General features: G+C 45.6%; 1 protein-coding gene across 1 annotated transcript in view; it reads left to right on the plus strand.

The window, feature by feature from the left end:
* Positions 1–244: 244 nt before the first annotated feature.
* Positions 245–17,222, plus strand: part of GPS1 (G protein pathway suppressor 1) — a 38,308-nt gene continuing 21,330 nt past the window's right edge. The window contains exons 1-7 of the mRNA XM_044297785.1: positions 245–377; positions 497–589; positions 6,105–6,286; positions 10,105–10,269; positions 10,697–10,832; positions 13,221–13,298; positions 14,064–14,124. Coding sequence (XP_044153720.1) covers positions 318–377; positions 497–589; positions 6,105–6,286; positions 10,105–10,269; positions 10,697–10,832; positions 13,221–13,298; positions 14,064–14,124 — 775 coding nt within the window. The 5' untranslated portion in view covers positions 245–317. The remainder of the gene's footprint in view (positions 378–496; positions 590–6,104; positions 6,287–10,104; positions 10,270–10,696; positions 10,833–13,220; positions 13,299–14,063; positions 14,125–17,222) is intronic.

The raw sequence follows: 17,222 nt of genomic DNA on the forward strand, positions 1-17,222 counted from the left end.
CCTTCTTTACATCACCCCATCTTGCGGTCACAGCGTTTAGCTTTAACAGCACAGTTGTGATCAATTAGATAATAGCCTGGACTCCCGGACATTATATGTGATTCTTTAGAAGACTCCCTTAACAGGGCTCCTGTAGTGTGCGGCTATTGTCCAGCCCTGCGCTCTATGTATGCCTTACCTTCACTAGTTTATGTGACAGCTGTGTTTGCTTCCAGCAGGTGAGCGCTATGTCAGGGCCGAGGAGTTCAGACAGTCAGGACAGACTAAAGAACAGCTCCAGTTCAAGCTCCTCAACTTTGTCAGGGACAGATCTCTACATGTCGGGTGCTTCCGGAGAATGGATCCTGAGCCCCGGCCAGTCCAGCCACATGTTTGAGGTATCAGGGAGGGACAGGCTTCAGGACCACCGCAGTATGGCTGTGTGCAGATGTGTATTTTCTACTCACACGTGTGAGCGGACATAACATTGCCTCATTATTCTGTACTGTTCCTCCAGGGAGCCGTGGAGCCCATGCAGATTGATGCTGACCCCCAGGACGACCAACAAAATGTCCCAGACATCAATTATGTGGTGGAAAACCCTACCCTGGTAAGTGTCCGTCTGCCTGTGAACAGCCTCACCATTAATATTGGATTCATTGTATAGATTGGAAGAAATGAAGACTATTTGCCATTTGCAATGATCCAGTAAACATTTATTACTTACATAGTATGGTGCCACCTAGTGTTCAGAGTGTGCACTTCCATTCACTGAGCTGTGTGCTGCTGGTGGTCGCACTTGCTCAGTCCCTCTCCCCACAGCCAGGTCTCCCAATAGTAATAGCTTTTTCCTGCTCATCAGGGAAGGAGCAGGTCCCATGTAGTAGACACAATACATGAGGAGACTCACACAGGGGGAGCAGGAAGAGACTGTATTGTTAGCTTCCAGAGGGGGAAGGAGACTTATTCTGCCGGCAGCACTGAGCTTGACTCTTGGAAGAGAAAGATGATATGGTTATTAAAGTTATGGTGTGAAACCTCAGACATCAGAGGTGGAGCATGTGTGCAGATACACGTAGCTGGCGTGCGCACCTCCCTTCCGAATGGTGAGATCCCGGCCCATGTGAGACGCTGCTTTGGCTGTGGACCGGCTGACTCCCTAAAGTGTACGCTATGTGGCCGCTCTGCTTAATGCCGTGATAACTAAGCAGTTGAGCCCCAGTTGGACTTCTGCCATGTGAGACGCCGTTTGCCCTGGAAGGAGTGTGGGACCGGAGCACTTCGGACAACGCTACTACAAGGATCACGACTCCATCCTGAAATCGGGCCTCCGCCCTCCCACCTCCACCCTCCTGATGAGTACGGGTATAAGGTGAGACGGGCAGCTCCTAGCACAGCGCCGGATCGGAATCTGCAGGCAGCGCAGCTCCTGAACCGCGGTGAGGCAAGCTGTTTTAAGGGGGATACTTGAGGGGGGTCGAGGTTGCCTTTAATGAGATCTCTTAAGGCCTCTTTCAGACGGGCGTTGCGGGAAAATGTGCGGGTGCGTTGCGGGAACACCCGCGATTTTTCTGCGCGAGTGCAACACATTGTAATGCGTTTTGCACTCGCGTGAGAAAAATCGCACGTGTTTGGTACCCAAACCCGAACTTCTTCACAGAAGGTGTTCTGTAGATTGTATTATTTTCCCTTTATAACATGGTTTTAAGGGAAAATAATAGTATTCTGAATACAGAATGCATAGTAAAATAGCGCTGGAGAGGGTTAAAAATAAATACAAAATAATTTAACTCGCCTTAGTCCACAAGCTCGCGTAGCCCGGCATCTCCTTCTGTCTTCATCTTAGCTTTGTGTAGCAACAGGACCTGTGGTGATGTCACTCCAGTCATCACATGATCCATCACCATGGTAAAAGATCCTGTGATGACTGTGACGTCACCACAGGTCCTAGTACTGCACACAGCTAAGATGAAGACAGAAGGAGATGCCGGGCTGCGCGAGCAAGTGGACTAAGGTGAGTTAATTATTTTATTTTTAACCCCTCCAGCGCTATTGTACTATGCATTCTGTATTCAGAATGCTATTATTTTCCCTTATAGCCATGTTATAAGGGAAAATAATAATGATCGGGTCTCCATCCCGATCGTCTCCTATAGGGCTGCAACGATTAATCGATGTAATCGATTATATTCGATAACTGGATTCGTTGTCGACGAATCCAGTTATCGAATAATCGCCGATTCGTTGCTATTCGGGCGGGCGGGCGGGCGGGCGCTGCATCTTTATTTTACCTTTTTACAATGACGCTCCCGCTCCTGTAACAGCCAGGCAGAGCGGACGGCGGCGTAACGTCACTCAATCACGTGACGCGCCTGCTCCGCCTCCTTCATTCATGAAGTGGGCGGAGCAGGCGCGTCACGTGATTGAGTGACGTTACGCCGCCGTCCGCTCTGCCTGGCTGTTACAGGAGCGGGAGCGTCATTGTAAAAAGGTAAAATAAAGATGCAAGCGCCGGGGCTGTTAGGGGGAAGGGGGGTCTGTGTATAGCACTGCTATGGGGAGGGGGGAGGATCTGTGTATAGCACTGCTATGGGGAGGAGGGGGGGTCTGTGTATGGCACTGCTATGGGAAGGGGGGTCTGTGCACTGTTATGAGGAAAGGGATCTGTGCACTGTTATGCCCATAACAGTGCACATATCCCCCTCTCCATAACTACGCCGTCCACAGATCCCCCATAATAGTGTCGTCCACAGATCCCCCATAAGTGTCGTCCACAGATCCCCCATAAGTGTCGTCCACAGATCCCCCATAAGTGTCGTCCACAGATCCCCCATAAACGCCGTCCACAGATCCCCCATAAACGCCGTCCACAGATCCCCCATAAACGCCGTCCACAGATCCCCCATAAACGCCGTCCACAGATCCCCCATAAACGCCGTCCACAGATCCCCCATAAACGCCGTCCACAGATCCCCCATAAACGCCGTCCACAGATCCCCCATAAACGCCGTCCACAGATCCCCCATAAACGCCGTCCACAGATCCCCCATAAACGCCGTCCACAGATCCCCCATAAACGCCGTCCACAGATCCCCCATAAACGCCGTCCACAGATCCCCCATAAACGCCGTCCACAGATCCCCCATAAACGCCGTCCACAGATCCCCCATAAACGCCGTCCACAGATCCCCCATAAACGCCGTCCACAGATCCCCCATAAACGCCGTCCACAGATCCCCCATAAACGCCGTCCACAGATCCCCCATAAACGCCGTCCACAGATCCCCCATAAACGCCGTCCACAGATCCCCCATAAACGCCGTCCACAGATCCCCCATAAACGCCGTCCACAGATCCCCCATAAACGCCGTCCACAGATCCCCCATAAACGCCGTCCACAGATCCCCCATAAACGCCGTCCACAGATCCCCCATAATAGTGTCGTCCACAGATCCCCCATAAACGCCGTCCACAGATCCCCCCATAAGTGTCGTCCACAGATCCCCCCATAAGTGTCGTCCACAGATCCCCCATAAGTGTCGTCCACAGATCCCCCATAAGTGTCGTCCACAGATCCCCCCATAAGTGTCGTCCACAGATCCCCCCCATAAGTGTCGTCCACAGATCCCCCCATAAGTGTCGTCCACAGATCCCCCCCATAAGTGTCGTCCACAGATCCCCCCATAAGTGTCGTCCACAGATCCCCCCATAAGTGTCGTCCACAGATCCCCCCATAAGTGTCGTCCACAGATCCCCCCATAAATGTCGTCCACAGATCCCCCATAAGTGTCGTCCACAGATCCCCCATAAGTGTCGTCCACAGATCCCCCATAATAGTGTCGTCCACAGATCCCCCATAAGTGTCGTCCACAGATCCCCCCATAAGTGTCGTCCACAGATCCCCCATAAGTGTCGTCCACAGATCCCCCATAAGTGTCGTACACAGATCCCCCATAAGTGTCGTCCACAGATCCCCCATAAGTGTCGTCCACAGATCCCCCATAAGTGTCGTCCACAATTTGTTTTAATATGGCCTTTGAACATAATTTTTCAAGTAAGATCATATAAACCTCTGTTTTGTAATTTTGTCGTTTTTCCCGATTAATCGATTAATCGTAGAAATTAATCGGCAACTAATCGATTATTCAAATAATCGTTAGCTGCAGCCCTAGTCTCCTAGCAACCGTGCGTGAAAATCGCACCGCATACTCACTTGCTTGCGGATGCTTGCGATTTTCACGCAACCCCATTCACTTCTATGGGGCCTGCGTTACGTGAAAAACGCACAAAATAGAGCATGCTGCAATTTTCACGCAACGCACAAGTGATGCGTGAAAATCACCGCTCATGTGAATACTCGCCCGTGTGAAAGGGGCCTAAGTGTTAACGTGGGAACCGGTTGGTGGACTCCCTTCTCCCCTGAAGTAAACGAGTAGAAGTCAAGCCTGCATCATTAACTTGGAGGGAGAAGGCGGAGGCTCGAGGGTGAAGGGCAGAAAAACTAGTGAATCAGCGGCATAGCAATCCAAAATCTAATTCCTTAATTCCCAGACTAGAGGGGATGCTAGCCTGGTATTCCTAATTTTGGGACCCCTGCAGGAATTGCAGAGAATGGAGTGAAACGGCCGTCTTTAAAGTGCTAAAGCTAGATATTAATTGCATGACTTTATGTTCCCCCACTAACAGATCTTTGGAGGAACGTGAGTTTCTCTAAATATACTAGCAGATCTGGATGTGTCCTCCCATATAAGCATAAATGTATGGCTCCCTCCCCTCTACTAACAGCACTTTGGATGAACTCGAGCTTCTTTAACTGCATTAATTGACTTTTTTTTTGTTTGTTCTACTAATAGTACTAATAGCACCTTCTATGAACTTGAGTTCCCCTGACTATTTTAACTGTTTTGATTCTGGTTTAAGGGCATTGCTCAGTGAGTAGTTAGGGTCACAGTGCTTTTTTTTAACTTTATTTAAAAGCTAGCTAATTATTTGCATATTTATACTGAAGGGAACTAGTAATGTAAAGAGGAAGAAAAAAAATAAAGTTCCAAGAATGTCTAGACAGGGTGCAGAAAAAAAGGGAAGAGGCCAACCAGAATTAAACACCTCAATATCTCCAATGTTCAAGAGAGTAGAGAGATCTAAACAACAACATATAAGTGGACAGATTACCCCCCCTAGGAGGAAGAAGGAGGAAACATCTCAAGCTCAGGAGGGGGGCTGCGAAACCACCCGTTGAGGATCCCCAGTCTGGGGAGAGCGGCAACAAACAAAAGATGTGGAGAATACTACATCTACCAAAGACGAGCAGTTGCCCAGCTTGCAGGACATATTTTTAGAAATAAAAAAATGCAATGGGGCAATACAGGACCTCTCTTTCCAGACTGGGAATGTTAAGGAGGCGGTGGGGCTCCTTAGGGCGGACTGACAAAAATATAAAGACAGGCTAGTCGAAGTAGAGAAGAGAACATCGGATTCAGAAGATCTTCTGCAGACAATGGTCAAAGAAAAAAGGGGTTTAGAAGCGGAAAACAGGGAACTTTAAAAATAAATTATTAGATCTGGAAAATAGGTCCAGGAGGGCCAATCTGAGATGCGTGGGGTTCCCGGAGGGGGTGGAGGGACAAGATCTCCCTGGCTTAATACAAACTTGGCTAAGGGAACAACTGGGGCAGGATATTTCAGATTATAAACATTTTGTAGAACGTGCCCACAGATTGCCGGCTAGGATATCCGGCAGGATATTTATAAGAGGGATAATCACTAAATATAGGATATATTGACACAGCGCAACACAGCACGAAACAACTGTAGCCTGTTCATTCACCTGTGTTCTGTCCGCGTCCACTATGTGTATTTGAAAAATAAACTGCAAACCGCAACTTTGTGACCAGTGGTGAGTGCCGCGGTGCTTTTTTCTTCTGCTATGATATGTATTGTGATATGTACATTGTAAAAAGAAATGAGACAATGATTGTTGATAAACTGTATGTAAAAAGCAACAACAAAAAAAATGAATAAATAAAAAAAAGTTATGGTGTGAAAATGATGCATGTGCTAACCCCTGAGCCCAGGTTAAGGGTTTTCCACAGTTGCCCCTTATGTCTGTTCTTCCATCTCTTCAGGATCTGGAGCAGTACGCTTCTAGCTACAGTGGCCTCATGCGTATTGAGAGGCTGCAGTTTATTGCTGACCGATGCCCTCAGCTGCGGGTTGAAGCTCTAAAGATGGCGCTATCATTTGTACAGAGGACTTTTAATGTTGATGTGTATGAGGAGATTCATCGGAAGTTGACAGAGGCATCCAGGTGACTGAGAAATGCGTGTGCTCATTTCTGCAATCCTCCTATTCCTCCCTTATATCTACTTAGTGACCAGCCTGTTTTGGGCCTTAATAACCAATTTTTATTTTTTTCATTGTTGCCTTCCATCGGCTCTAACTTATTTTTTTTTAAGTCAATGTAGTTGTATAAGGGCTTGTTTTTTTGAGGTACATAAATAACATAACTTTATTCTCTGGGTCATTACGATTACAGCGATACCAATTACATCTATTTGTATTTTTTTAGCATTTTACATTTTTGCTTAATTTTTATTTTATTTTTATTATTATTTTTTTTTAAATGATGTTTTTGCATTGCCGGAGATGTTTTTCTATTGAGATGTCTGAGGGCTTTATTTTTGAGGGACAACTATGCTAACATAGTTTATAAGGCCGAAAAAAGACTTTCCATCCAGTTCGGCCTGTTATCCTGCAAGTTTATCCAGAGGAAGGCAAAAAAAATAAAGGGAGAAGCCAATTTTCCCTGACTCCACTCAGGCAATCAGAATAACTCCCTGGATAAACGATCTCTCTCTAGTAGCTGTAGCCTGTAATATTATTACACTCCAGAAATACATCCAGGCCCCTCTTGAATTCCTTTATTGTACTCACCATCACCACCTCCTCAGGCAGAGAGTTCCATAGTCTCACTGCTCTTACCGTAAAGAATTCTCTTCTATGTTTGTGTACAAACCTTCTTTCCTCCAGACGCAGAGGATGTCCCCTCGTCACAGTCACCGTCCTGGGGATAAATAGATGATGGGAGAGATCTCTGTACTGACCCCTGATATATTTATACATAGTAATTAGATCTCCCCTCAGTCATCTTTTTTCTAAAGTGAATAACCCTAATGTTGATAATCTATCAGGGTACTGTAGTCCCCCCCCCATTCCAGTTATTACTTTAGTTGCCCTCCTCTGAACCCGCTATGTCTGCCTTGTTCACAGGAGCCCAGAACTGTACAAAGTACTCTGTGTGGTCTGACTAGTGATGTGTAAAGTGGTAGGACTATGTTCTTATCACGGCATCTATGCCCCTGCTGATGCAACCCATTATCTTATTGGCCTTGGCAGCAGCTGCCTGACGCTGGTTTTCTACGGCTTAGTTTGCTGTTCGCTAAAATTCCTAGATCCTTTTCCATGTCAGTGTTACCCAGTGTTTTACCATTTAGTATGTACAGGTGACTTGTGCATGACCTTACATTTGTCAGTGTTAAACCTCATCTGCCACTTCTCTGCCCAAGCCTCCAATCTATCCAGATCGCTCTGTAGTAGTATACTGTCCTCTGCAGTGTAAATTACTTTACACAGTTTAGTGTCATTTGCAAAAATGTATATTTTACAGTGCAAGCCTTCTACAAGATCATTCATAAATATATTGAAGAGAATAGGGCCCAATACTGACCCCTGAGGTACCCCACTAGTGACAGTGACCCAATATGAGTATTTACCATTAATACCCACCCTCTGTTTTCTGTCACTGAGCCAGTTACTTACCCACTTACAGACATTTTCTCCCAGTCCAAGCATTCTCATTTTAGATACAAACCTTTCATGCGGTACAGTGTCAAATGCTTTGGTGAAGACCGCATAGAAACTGTTAAAATTAGTTTGACATGACTGATCCCTTATGAAGCCATGCTGATATGGCGTTATTTGCTTATTTTCATTGAGGTACTCCAAGATAGCATCTCTTAGAAAACCTTCAAACAGTTTACCCACGACAGATGTTAAAGGGATTCTGTCACCAGGTTTGGGGCTATAGAGATACGGACATGCACGGCTAGATCGCCGCTAGCATGTCCGCAATATATGTGTCCTATAGGGCTGTGTGGCTTTAATTTCTTTAAAAAAGGATTTTATAGATATGTAAATGAGTTTTAAATGTGTCCAAGGGGCTATACGTAACTTACTTGTGCCCAGCCATGCACGCCTGGGAAGGAGCCCAGCACCGCCTATGTCTCCTCCTTTCATCCACGATAGATAGCCGTAATCTCGCGAAGCACGAGCTCATGCATGCGCAGTGCCGGTATAGTGTTCCTTCCCTGTGCTGGCATCAGCCTCAGGGAAAGAACTGCGCATGCGCGAGTTCGCGCATCACGAGATTACGGCTATCTGTCGTTGATAAAAGGAGGAGACATAGGCGGCGCTGGGCTCCTTCACAGGCGGGCACGGCTGGGCACAAGTAAGTTACGTATAGCCCCTTGGACACATTTAAAACTCATTTACAATATCTATAAAATCCTTTTTTTAAAGAAATTTAAAGCCACACAGCCCTATAGGACAGATATATTGCAGACATGCTAGCGGCGATCTAGCCGTGCATGTCCGTATCTCTATAGCCCCAAACCTGGTGACAGAATCCTTTTAAACTTACCGGCCTATAGTTTCCGGGCTCTGTTTTTTTACTTTTTTTGAATAGTCACCACATTTGCTACTCGCCAATCCTGTGGAACACCCGCTGTCAGTATAGAGTCCTTAAATATCAGAAATAAGGGTCTGGCTATCACATTACTTAATTATCTTAGGAAACAGGAACAGGGGTGTTTGCCATCTGGTCCTGGCGATTTGTCTATTTTAATCAGACAGGGCACTTTTAATGGGGAATTCACTTTTACATTCTGCATTTCATCTGACATTTTATTTGATTCCTTTGCTTTCTCCTCATCGCTCTCTGCAACTCCCCCTCATTACTCTGTAGAGGGCCGACACCTTCAGCTTTATACTTTTTACCATTTATATAACTGAAGAACATTTTAGGGTTAGTTTTGCTCTCTTTGGCAATTAATCTCTCGGTCTCTAGTTTGGCTGCTTTTTTAGTTTTTTACATATTTGTTTTAGTGATTTAAATGCTTTCTTTTTGTCATTTATTGCTTTCTTTACCTTTCTATTTATCCACATTGGTTTTTTTTCTTGTTCTTTAACCTTTTATTACCATAAGGTATGTACCTCTCACAATTAGATTTTAGGGAACATAACACTTTTTGATCACTTTTTATGTTTATATTTTGGTGGTAAATAAGCAAAAAAACAGCAGTTCTGGCATAGTTTTTTACGGCATTCCTTGTATGGTATAAATAAATTATATGATAATTGTGTAGTGCAGATTGTTACAGATGTGCCAATACTAAATATGTGGGTGGAAATTTTATTTTAGCTATATTTTCAATAGAGAAAAGGTGTGTGTGTGTGGTTTTTTTTTTTTTTAAACTATTTATTAGTCCCACAAGGGGACTTTGTTAGACAACCTTTTCTTTGCTTCTTTAATACATTGCATTGCTTATACAATGCACTGTATTATTCTGTTAGTGCTATACTGACATCTACCAGCAGGCTGCGCCAGCAAGGCACAGCCTGCTAGAAATACACTGAAGGCAGGCCTTGCCTGGGCTACCATGCCAGGACGTTGGCACCCCAATGGGAGTCAGCTCCTTCTGTAACGGTTTAGATGCTGTGGTCGCTATTCATGTGAGAGCTGAGCCCCCTCTCTCTGCTGCACAGGCCACCCATGCAGCATTTCGACTGGGCCACTGTGGAAAGACGGCAGCCCAGCCTAAGACCCATAGTGACCACCGTAAAATGGTGTATTGGTGGTTACTAAGGGGATCACTTCCACCTCCTGTAATACCTGCTCTTCTGATTCTGCTGCATTTCTTTACCTTTGTCCTCTATCTATAATCTCTGTTGTTGTCGTACACACTCTAGCTGCATGTTCTGCCCCGTTTGTAGACTTTCACCTTCCACTCTGAATCCACCCATACTATCCTCCTCTCTCCAGACCACTGACTCGTTGTATTTGTACAGGGAGCTGCAAAATGCACCCGATGCTTTGCCCGAAGGCTCTCTGGACCCTCCGCCACTGGACACAGCCTGGGTGGAGGCAACTCGTAAAAAAGCACTTCTGAAACTGGAAAAATTGGACACGGACCTGAAGAATTACAAAGGAAATTCCATTAAAGAAAGCATCAGGTACCAAGAAGTCTTCTAATAACATAGAGAAAGACGTTGAGGTAGATCAGTGAGGGAGCACGGCCATTAAAGGGGTTCTCTGGGTTTCAGATACTGATAACCTATCCTCAGCCTCTGTGTACACTGTGTAGTTTGTGGAACTGGCATACTGAAGCCCAGCTGCCATTCACCTGAATGGGACTTGAGCTAAAGTACCCCGGCACGGTGTATAGAGCCCTCTCTGTAGTGGCCAGAGCACTGGCAGCCCAACAGCTGATCGGTGGGGATGCCAGGTGTTAGACCCCCCACCCACCTGATACTGATGACCTATCATGAGAATAGGTCATCAATATCTGTAGCTTGGAGAACCCCTTTAACTACTATTAAAGGCTAGAGGTAGGTAGCTACTGAAAGATGCTTTTTATTGAATTTATAATTTTTTTTACAGGAGAGGCCATGATGATTTGGGGGATCATTATCTGGATTGTGGAGACCTGAGCAATGCACTGAAATGCTATTCCCGCGCTAGAGACTACTGCACCAGTGCTAAGCACGTCATCAACATGTGCTTGAATGTCATCAAGGTGAAGATCTACCATCATCGTACCTGCTTTTGTCACAACCACATGCTGACACCCTAGAGTTACTTTCCTAGAGCTTGTCTGGCGGTTGTCTTTTCCTATCATCCACCATGACAGCACTCTGCTGAGCTGACCCTCCTCCAACCAGGTAGGGACAGGAAGAATAAATTTGACCCTCCTCCAGCTCATCCTCAGGGTCTTCCTGTCCCTTCCAGGTGGAGAGAGGATCACCACCACCACAGCATTTGACGGTTTGTATTCCTGCAGTAAAAGACCACTATGGGGCCATATTGTCTCCCTGGTCAGACAATTCTTCTGACTCGGAATACAAAAAATACATTTTTTTCATCATTTGACACAAAAGAATTAATCAAAGCTCGCCCGGCAACTATGAACTTATCTGATGAAAAAGGCTGAATTTCTGCTTGTTGCATATTCGCCCCCAAAAAATAAATAAAAACCGGATTAAAAAAAACTTCAAAAATGTTTTCAATACCCCAAAGAAAACAAAGTCGTCCCACATAAATCAAGTCTTCATGGGATGCGGCGATGCAAAAAGGTTTTCTTCATAAAAAAAAAGGGGGGGAGGGGGGTTTATTGTGCAAAAGTAGCAAAACCTAAAAAAATATATATATTTGTTGTTGCTGTAATCATACTGGCCCATAGAATAAAATTAGCTCTAGGAAGTCGACAATAAATTATTATTATTATTTTTTTTTAATTGCTTGATTATTAAGGCCCACGACAGGTCGGTCACTACGGGGTTAAAACTATATTTTTAGTGGCTATTGTTTCAGCTGAAAGGGTAGGTGAGATTCAGGAGAGCTATGGGGTATGTATGTTATGTCTGTTAAAGGGCTTCTGTCACCCCACTAAAGTGATATTTTTTTTTTGGGCTGGTGAAATTAGTTATATTGCGATATATGACAATATAATTGTGTTACTTACTTTGATCCAGCAGTTTCTGCAAAAAACGAAGTTTTATAATATGTAAATTCGGTCTCTACCAGCAAGTAGGGCGTCTACTTGCTGGTAGCTGCTGCAGAAATCCGCCCCCTCGTCGTGTTGATTGACAGGGCCAGCCGGGATCTCCTCCTCCGGCCGGCCCTGTCGGCATTTCAAAAATCGCGCGCCTGTGTTGATTCGGCGCAGGCGCTCTGAGATGAGGAGGCTCGTCTCCTCAGCACTCCCTCAGTGCGCCTGCGCCGATGACGTCTTCTATTTCGGTGATGTCATCGGCGCAGGCGCACTGAGGGAGTGCTGAGGAGACGAGCCTCCTCATCTCAGAGCGCCTGCGCCGAATCAACACAGGCGCGCGATTTTTGAAATGCCGACAGGGCCGGCCGGAGGAGGAGATCCCGGCTGGCCCTGTCAATCAACACGACGAGGGGGCGGATTTCTGCAGCAGCTACCAGCAAGTAGACGCCCTACTTGCTGGTAGAGACCGAATTTACATATTATAAAACTTCGTTTTTTGCAGAAACTGCTGGATCAAAGTAAGTAACACAATTATATTGTCATATATCGCAATATAACTAATTTCACTAGCCCAAAAAAAATAAATCACTTTAGTGGGGTGACAGAAGCCCTTTAAATTAGCAAAATGTTAATAAAAAAGACAATATAAAAAAAAAAGCCCATAGGCTCGGTGGATCAGATTAGCAATTTGTGAAGCCTATAGGGTCATGGATGGGATAGGCCAGAGAAAATGAGGGCTCATTCAGCAAGGGCTATTTCAGAATCCTACAGAGAGAGAGCAGAGGCTTCTATGGGACAGATTTGCTGGTCAGCCATGTGGGCTAGTTCACATATCTTTGTGAAACATCATAGGATTGATGTAATTTGGAGGCAGGACTGCAGGCTGTGGTCCTACCCCAAGTCATTTATCTGGTATATCTCAATGTAGTGCTGTCCTAAAGGACGATAGGAAAAATTGTATTACACTTATCCATCATTTCTTTTTGACGGCACAGCATAAATGCCTACCCAAAACAAGATTGATTTAGAATTGTTTATGGATTTATTAGAGGTTAGACATATAAGAGAGTGCGTGGTGGTGTCAACTCTCTAGGACAGCGATCAGCAACCTTCGGCACTCCAGCTGTGGTGAAACTACAAATCCCAGCATGCACACTTGCTTGGCTGTTCTCGGAACTCCCATAGAAAGTAAATGGAGCATGCTGGGAGTTGTAGTTTCACAACAGCTGGAGTGCCGTAGGCTGCTGACCTCTGCTCTAGGATGTCCGGATCCAGTAAGACACTGAGGAGGAGCTGGAAGGGGCTCACATTTATTCTTCCTGTCCCTCCCTAGTTGGAGGAGGGTCATCTGAGGGTAGTGCCCTTATGTCTTTTCTTACTGTTTATGTTCTTGTCTCTTCCATGTCTCCACAGGTCAGTGTGTATCTCCAGAACTGGTCTCATGTTCTCAGCTATGTCAGTAAAGCCGAGTCAACTCCTGAAATTGCTGAGGTGAGCCTTTTTAGCTGCATACATCCAGAGAGAAACTCAATGGGGTTGTCTTATGAAGGCCACCAAGGCCCATGTGCCCCACTAGAGCCAGTGGAGAGCAGCTGCTATGTATGAGGGACTCCAGTTTTGGTAGACTCGAGCTGTCTTTTCTTTCCAAGGACAGCCATTTCTCTGAATGTCCGCCATGTACTACTACATTTCCCCTGCAGCAATTGCTGCTTTCCCAGGCAAAATCACTTGTTTGATTGGGTTGCCAGGGGTGGGACCCAGGACGGTTTGCCCAGGGGACCTGATTCTGAATAGGGTTATGACTAATGAGACAAGCCCTTGGTAATCTATGTATAACATTAAAGGCAATGATTGCATTCTCAAAAATTGCCTATTTCTGTCAATGCTCGCGAACTAAAAAGTGAAAGAACTTTGCAATAGGTGCGGAGGTTTCCTACCACTTTGTTTCTACAGGTCCTGTTCAGACTGTGCATCTCCATGGTAACAGACTACAAGCGCACTCTTTGCAGTCTGAGCCGTCATAACTCTTTCTAGCTGTTCTCTGCTTCTGGCTAACCTGCCAAATGTGTGTTCGCACAAAGCTAGGTCTTCCATATCTGTAGCCCAGAGAATCCAGTATACAGTAATTACAGCTTTTTTCCCAGTTCTCAAGAGCGAAAGCCATCAATGTTTTAAAGAGGATTTTTATGGGCTGTTGGGTCCACCGTAGACCAGTCATTTCCCATGTCTGACTCTTGTTTCTTTTGGCTTCCACAGCAACGAGGAGAAAGAGACAACCAGACCCAGGCTGTGCTAACCAAACTAAAGTGTGCTGCAGGTTAGTATTACCAGATCTACTGGAAATAAGGGCCAATAAACACTGGGGAAAGGGCGGATGCAAAGGAAAACTGGCTTAGTCGCCCATCGCAACCAATCACATTCCAACTTTTATTTTTCAGAGCTCATTTGGAAAATGAAAGGCTCAATACGATTGGTTGCACTAGGCAACTAAGACCGTTTTCCTTTATACTAGTTTTGATAAATCTCCCCCATTGTGGCTGACTCCTCCTGACTGGCCTGTCTGAGTAAATACTTGTATTCTTCATGAATATATCTGCAGTTTCTTTTCATGGAAGTCTTTATGTAGGAATAAGATGATGGCACCAGAAAACGATGCTTCAGAATTGTTTTATAGAGAATGCAAGTATTTATTGATGCAGACATGTCAGGAGAGCGGGCTGGTCCTCTTTAGTTAGGCATGGATCCTCCACTGTGACTAGGATGAGACACTAATACAGGGTTTGCCCACTTTGGAAACTTGCCTTAAAGGGGTTTTGTAGGTTTTTTAAACTGATGATCTATCCTCTGGATAGATCATCAGCATCTGATCGGCGGTAGTCCGACACCCGGGACCCCTGCCGATCAGCTGTTTGAGAAGGCAGTAGCGCCGCGGCCTTCTCACTGTTTACCGCAGGCCCAGTGACGTCACGACTAGTATCAATGGCCTGGGCGGGGCTAAACTCTGTTCACTTGAATGTAGCTTAGCCGCGCTCAGGCCAGTGATACTAGTTGTGACATCACTGGGCCGGCGGTAAACAGCGAGAAGGTCGCGGCACTACTGTCAGCGCCGCTGCCTTCTCAAACAGCTGATCGGCGGGGGTCCCAGGTGTCGGACTACCGCCGATCAGATGCTGATGATCTATCCAGAGGATAGATCATCAGTTTAAAATAAAATAAAAATGCAGAACCCCTTTTAAAGTTGTTGTTGTTTCTTTTTTTTTTTTCTTTTACTGATAACCTATCTGCTGGATAGGTCATCGGTATCTGGTTGGTGGGGGTCTGACACCTGGGACCCCCGCCGATCAGCTGTTTGAACAGGCACCATCTCTCGCATAGTGCCCCGGCCTTCTCCAGCTTTTCCTAGGCCATATGACGTTGCATTCACCATTCACATGGTGTAGTCTCAGCTCAACCCCATTCAAGTGAATGGAGATGAGCTGCAATACCAAGTACAGCCACTTCCCATTGTACAGCGCTGAGCTTGTTGAGCACGGAGATGGCGCGGTGCTACCGCAAGTTGATCGGTGGGGGTCCGACACCCGGGACGCAGAATTAATGTTTGTTTCAACATGCCCCATCCTTTCAGTGGAGACACGCTGCGCCAGAGGTGTCTGTCAGCATCTTGCTTCCCTCTCCCCATTTAGAATACATGCATGCTCAGCCAGGCCCAGCATAGATGTGTATTGGGGTTCTGGGGCAATAGTTGTCGGACCATTTAGTTCACAGCTGTTGAATGTCTGTGACCCGCTTAAAGAGAACCTGACACAGAAAATGCTGGTAGTCTGCAGGCAGCATGTTATAGAGACAGAGATGATTGATTTTATATTTTTTGGGGGAAAAGATTCATCAAAATTTGTAATTCATACATTTTGCATTTCAGTTCTTTCTGAGCTCACTAGCCAAGTGGGTCATCTCATCAGTGTACATAGCTATCAGACCCACTTGGGTAACTAAGTTCAGAAATAGCTGAGATTTTAATAAATAAAATGCAAGTTTTACTGAATCTTTTCCCATTAAACTATAATCCTTATTTTTAGAGCGACAGGTCCCCCTCTTTAAAAGAGCTTGGTCATCTGCAGAGCTATTATACTGTGTGTTTCTTGCGGTTTTTGTGAATGTTCAGTTAGCGGTTCCAAATTTTGAGGATTTAGTTCTATCAGTAAAAGATAAGAGAATCGTCCAAGTTACACAATGTTCCTGAGCCTCTGAGGCTTTAGAGGAATTGTGTCCGCTTGTCCTCACTCCTTGTGACACTTGAATTAACGCCCACCGCCACCATAATGACGGACACGTCTGGAATGTGCTAGCTACTGTCCTCTCCTCCCCGGTCCTCCTCCTATTCATCTCCAGGACTGGTCTCATTAACTGCTGCAGCTCCTATCTCTGCAGTACATCTTATCGCTCAGATCTTACCTTCCTGAAGTCTTTAAATGAAATCCTCCTCACAAAGTGTGGATTTAGCCGAAGCTTGTCTGTTGGTACTGAGGAAATGACATGAGGCTTTCAGTGTGCGTATGTTGCGTTATCCGGGGAATGTAATATGGCTAGCACTAGTGTTGAGCGAATTTGGGTTTTAAGTTTGGCGTCCAAAGTTCAGGGTATCGAAGAATCTCATTATGGATTCTGAATTCCGTTACCGCCTGTGGTAGCGGAATCCATAACGGTATTCTTCGATAACCCAAACTTTGGACGCCCAACTTAAAACAGAAGTTTGCTCAACACTAGCTAGCACATATCTCATTATTTTACGTCCTGAATGTTTTGGGTATGTTCACACATGTCAGATTTGCCATTGGCTGCCATGTTATTTGCTACAGGATTCACAGAAGAAATGTGAGGCTGATGCTTTGGTTTCTTCTGTGAATGTGCAGTTTGATGTCCCGTTGATGTATAACAAACCACTGAGATACAGAATATATGGGAGTTCAGGAGCACGGCACAATTTTTGGCACTGTATGACCCTGTACTATGGACCGTATTGGACTAGCACTGTAATATTGTGTAAAGGGGTTCCTCCAGCAAATAACACCCATGACCTTATCCACAGGCTGGAACCACACCTGTCACTTGAAGGAGGTTCCCCGATCCCCCATTTTACTTTACCTGCCCATCTGCAACAAGGATGAGTTTTTGTGCTGAGGCTGTGTACAAATCTCATGGGCCTAGGGCCTCCTGCACTTTACCTTATCCGTTTTGCTGTCCGCAGATACAAAAATCGGCAAAATGCGGATGCAGTCCATGTGCATCCAGTACTTTTTACTGGCCTATTATAGAGATGCCTATTCTTTTACACAAAAAGGCCAAGAATAGGGCATGTTCTGTCATTTGCAGCATAGCCACGGTGATGCGGACAGCACACAGATGACATCCTTGTTC

Source organism: Bufo gargarizans, chromosome 6 (genome assembly GCF_014858855.1).
Source record: "Bufo gargarizans isolate SCDJY-AF-19 chromosome 6, ASM1485885v1, whole genome shotgun sequence".
NCBI classification, from domain to species: Eukaryota; Metazoa; Chordata; class Amphibia; order Anura; family Bufonidae; genus Bufo; species Bufo gargarizans.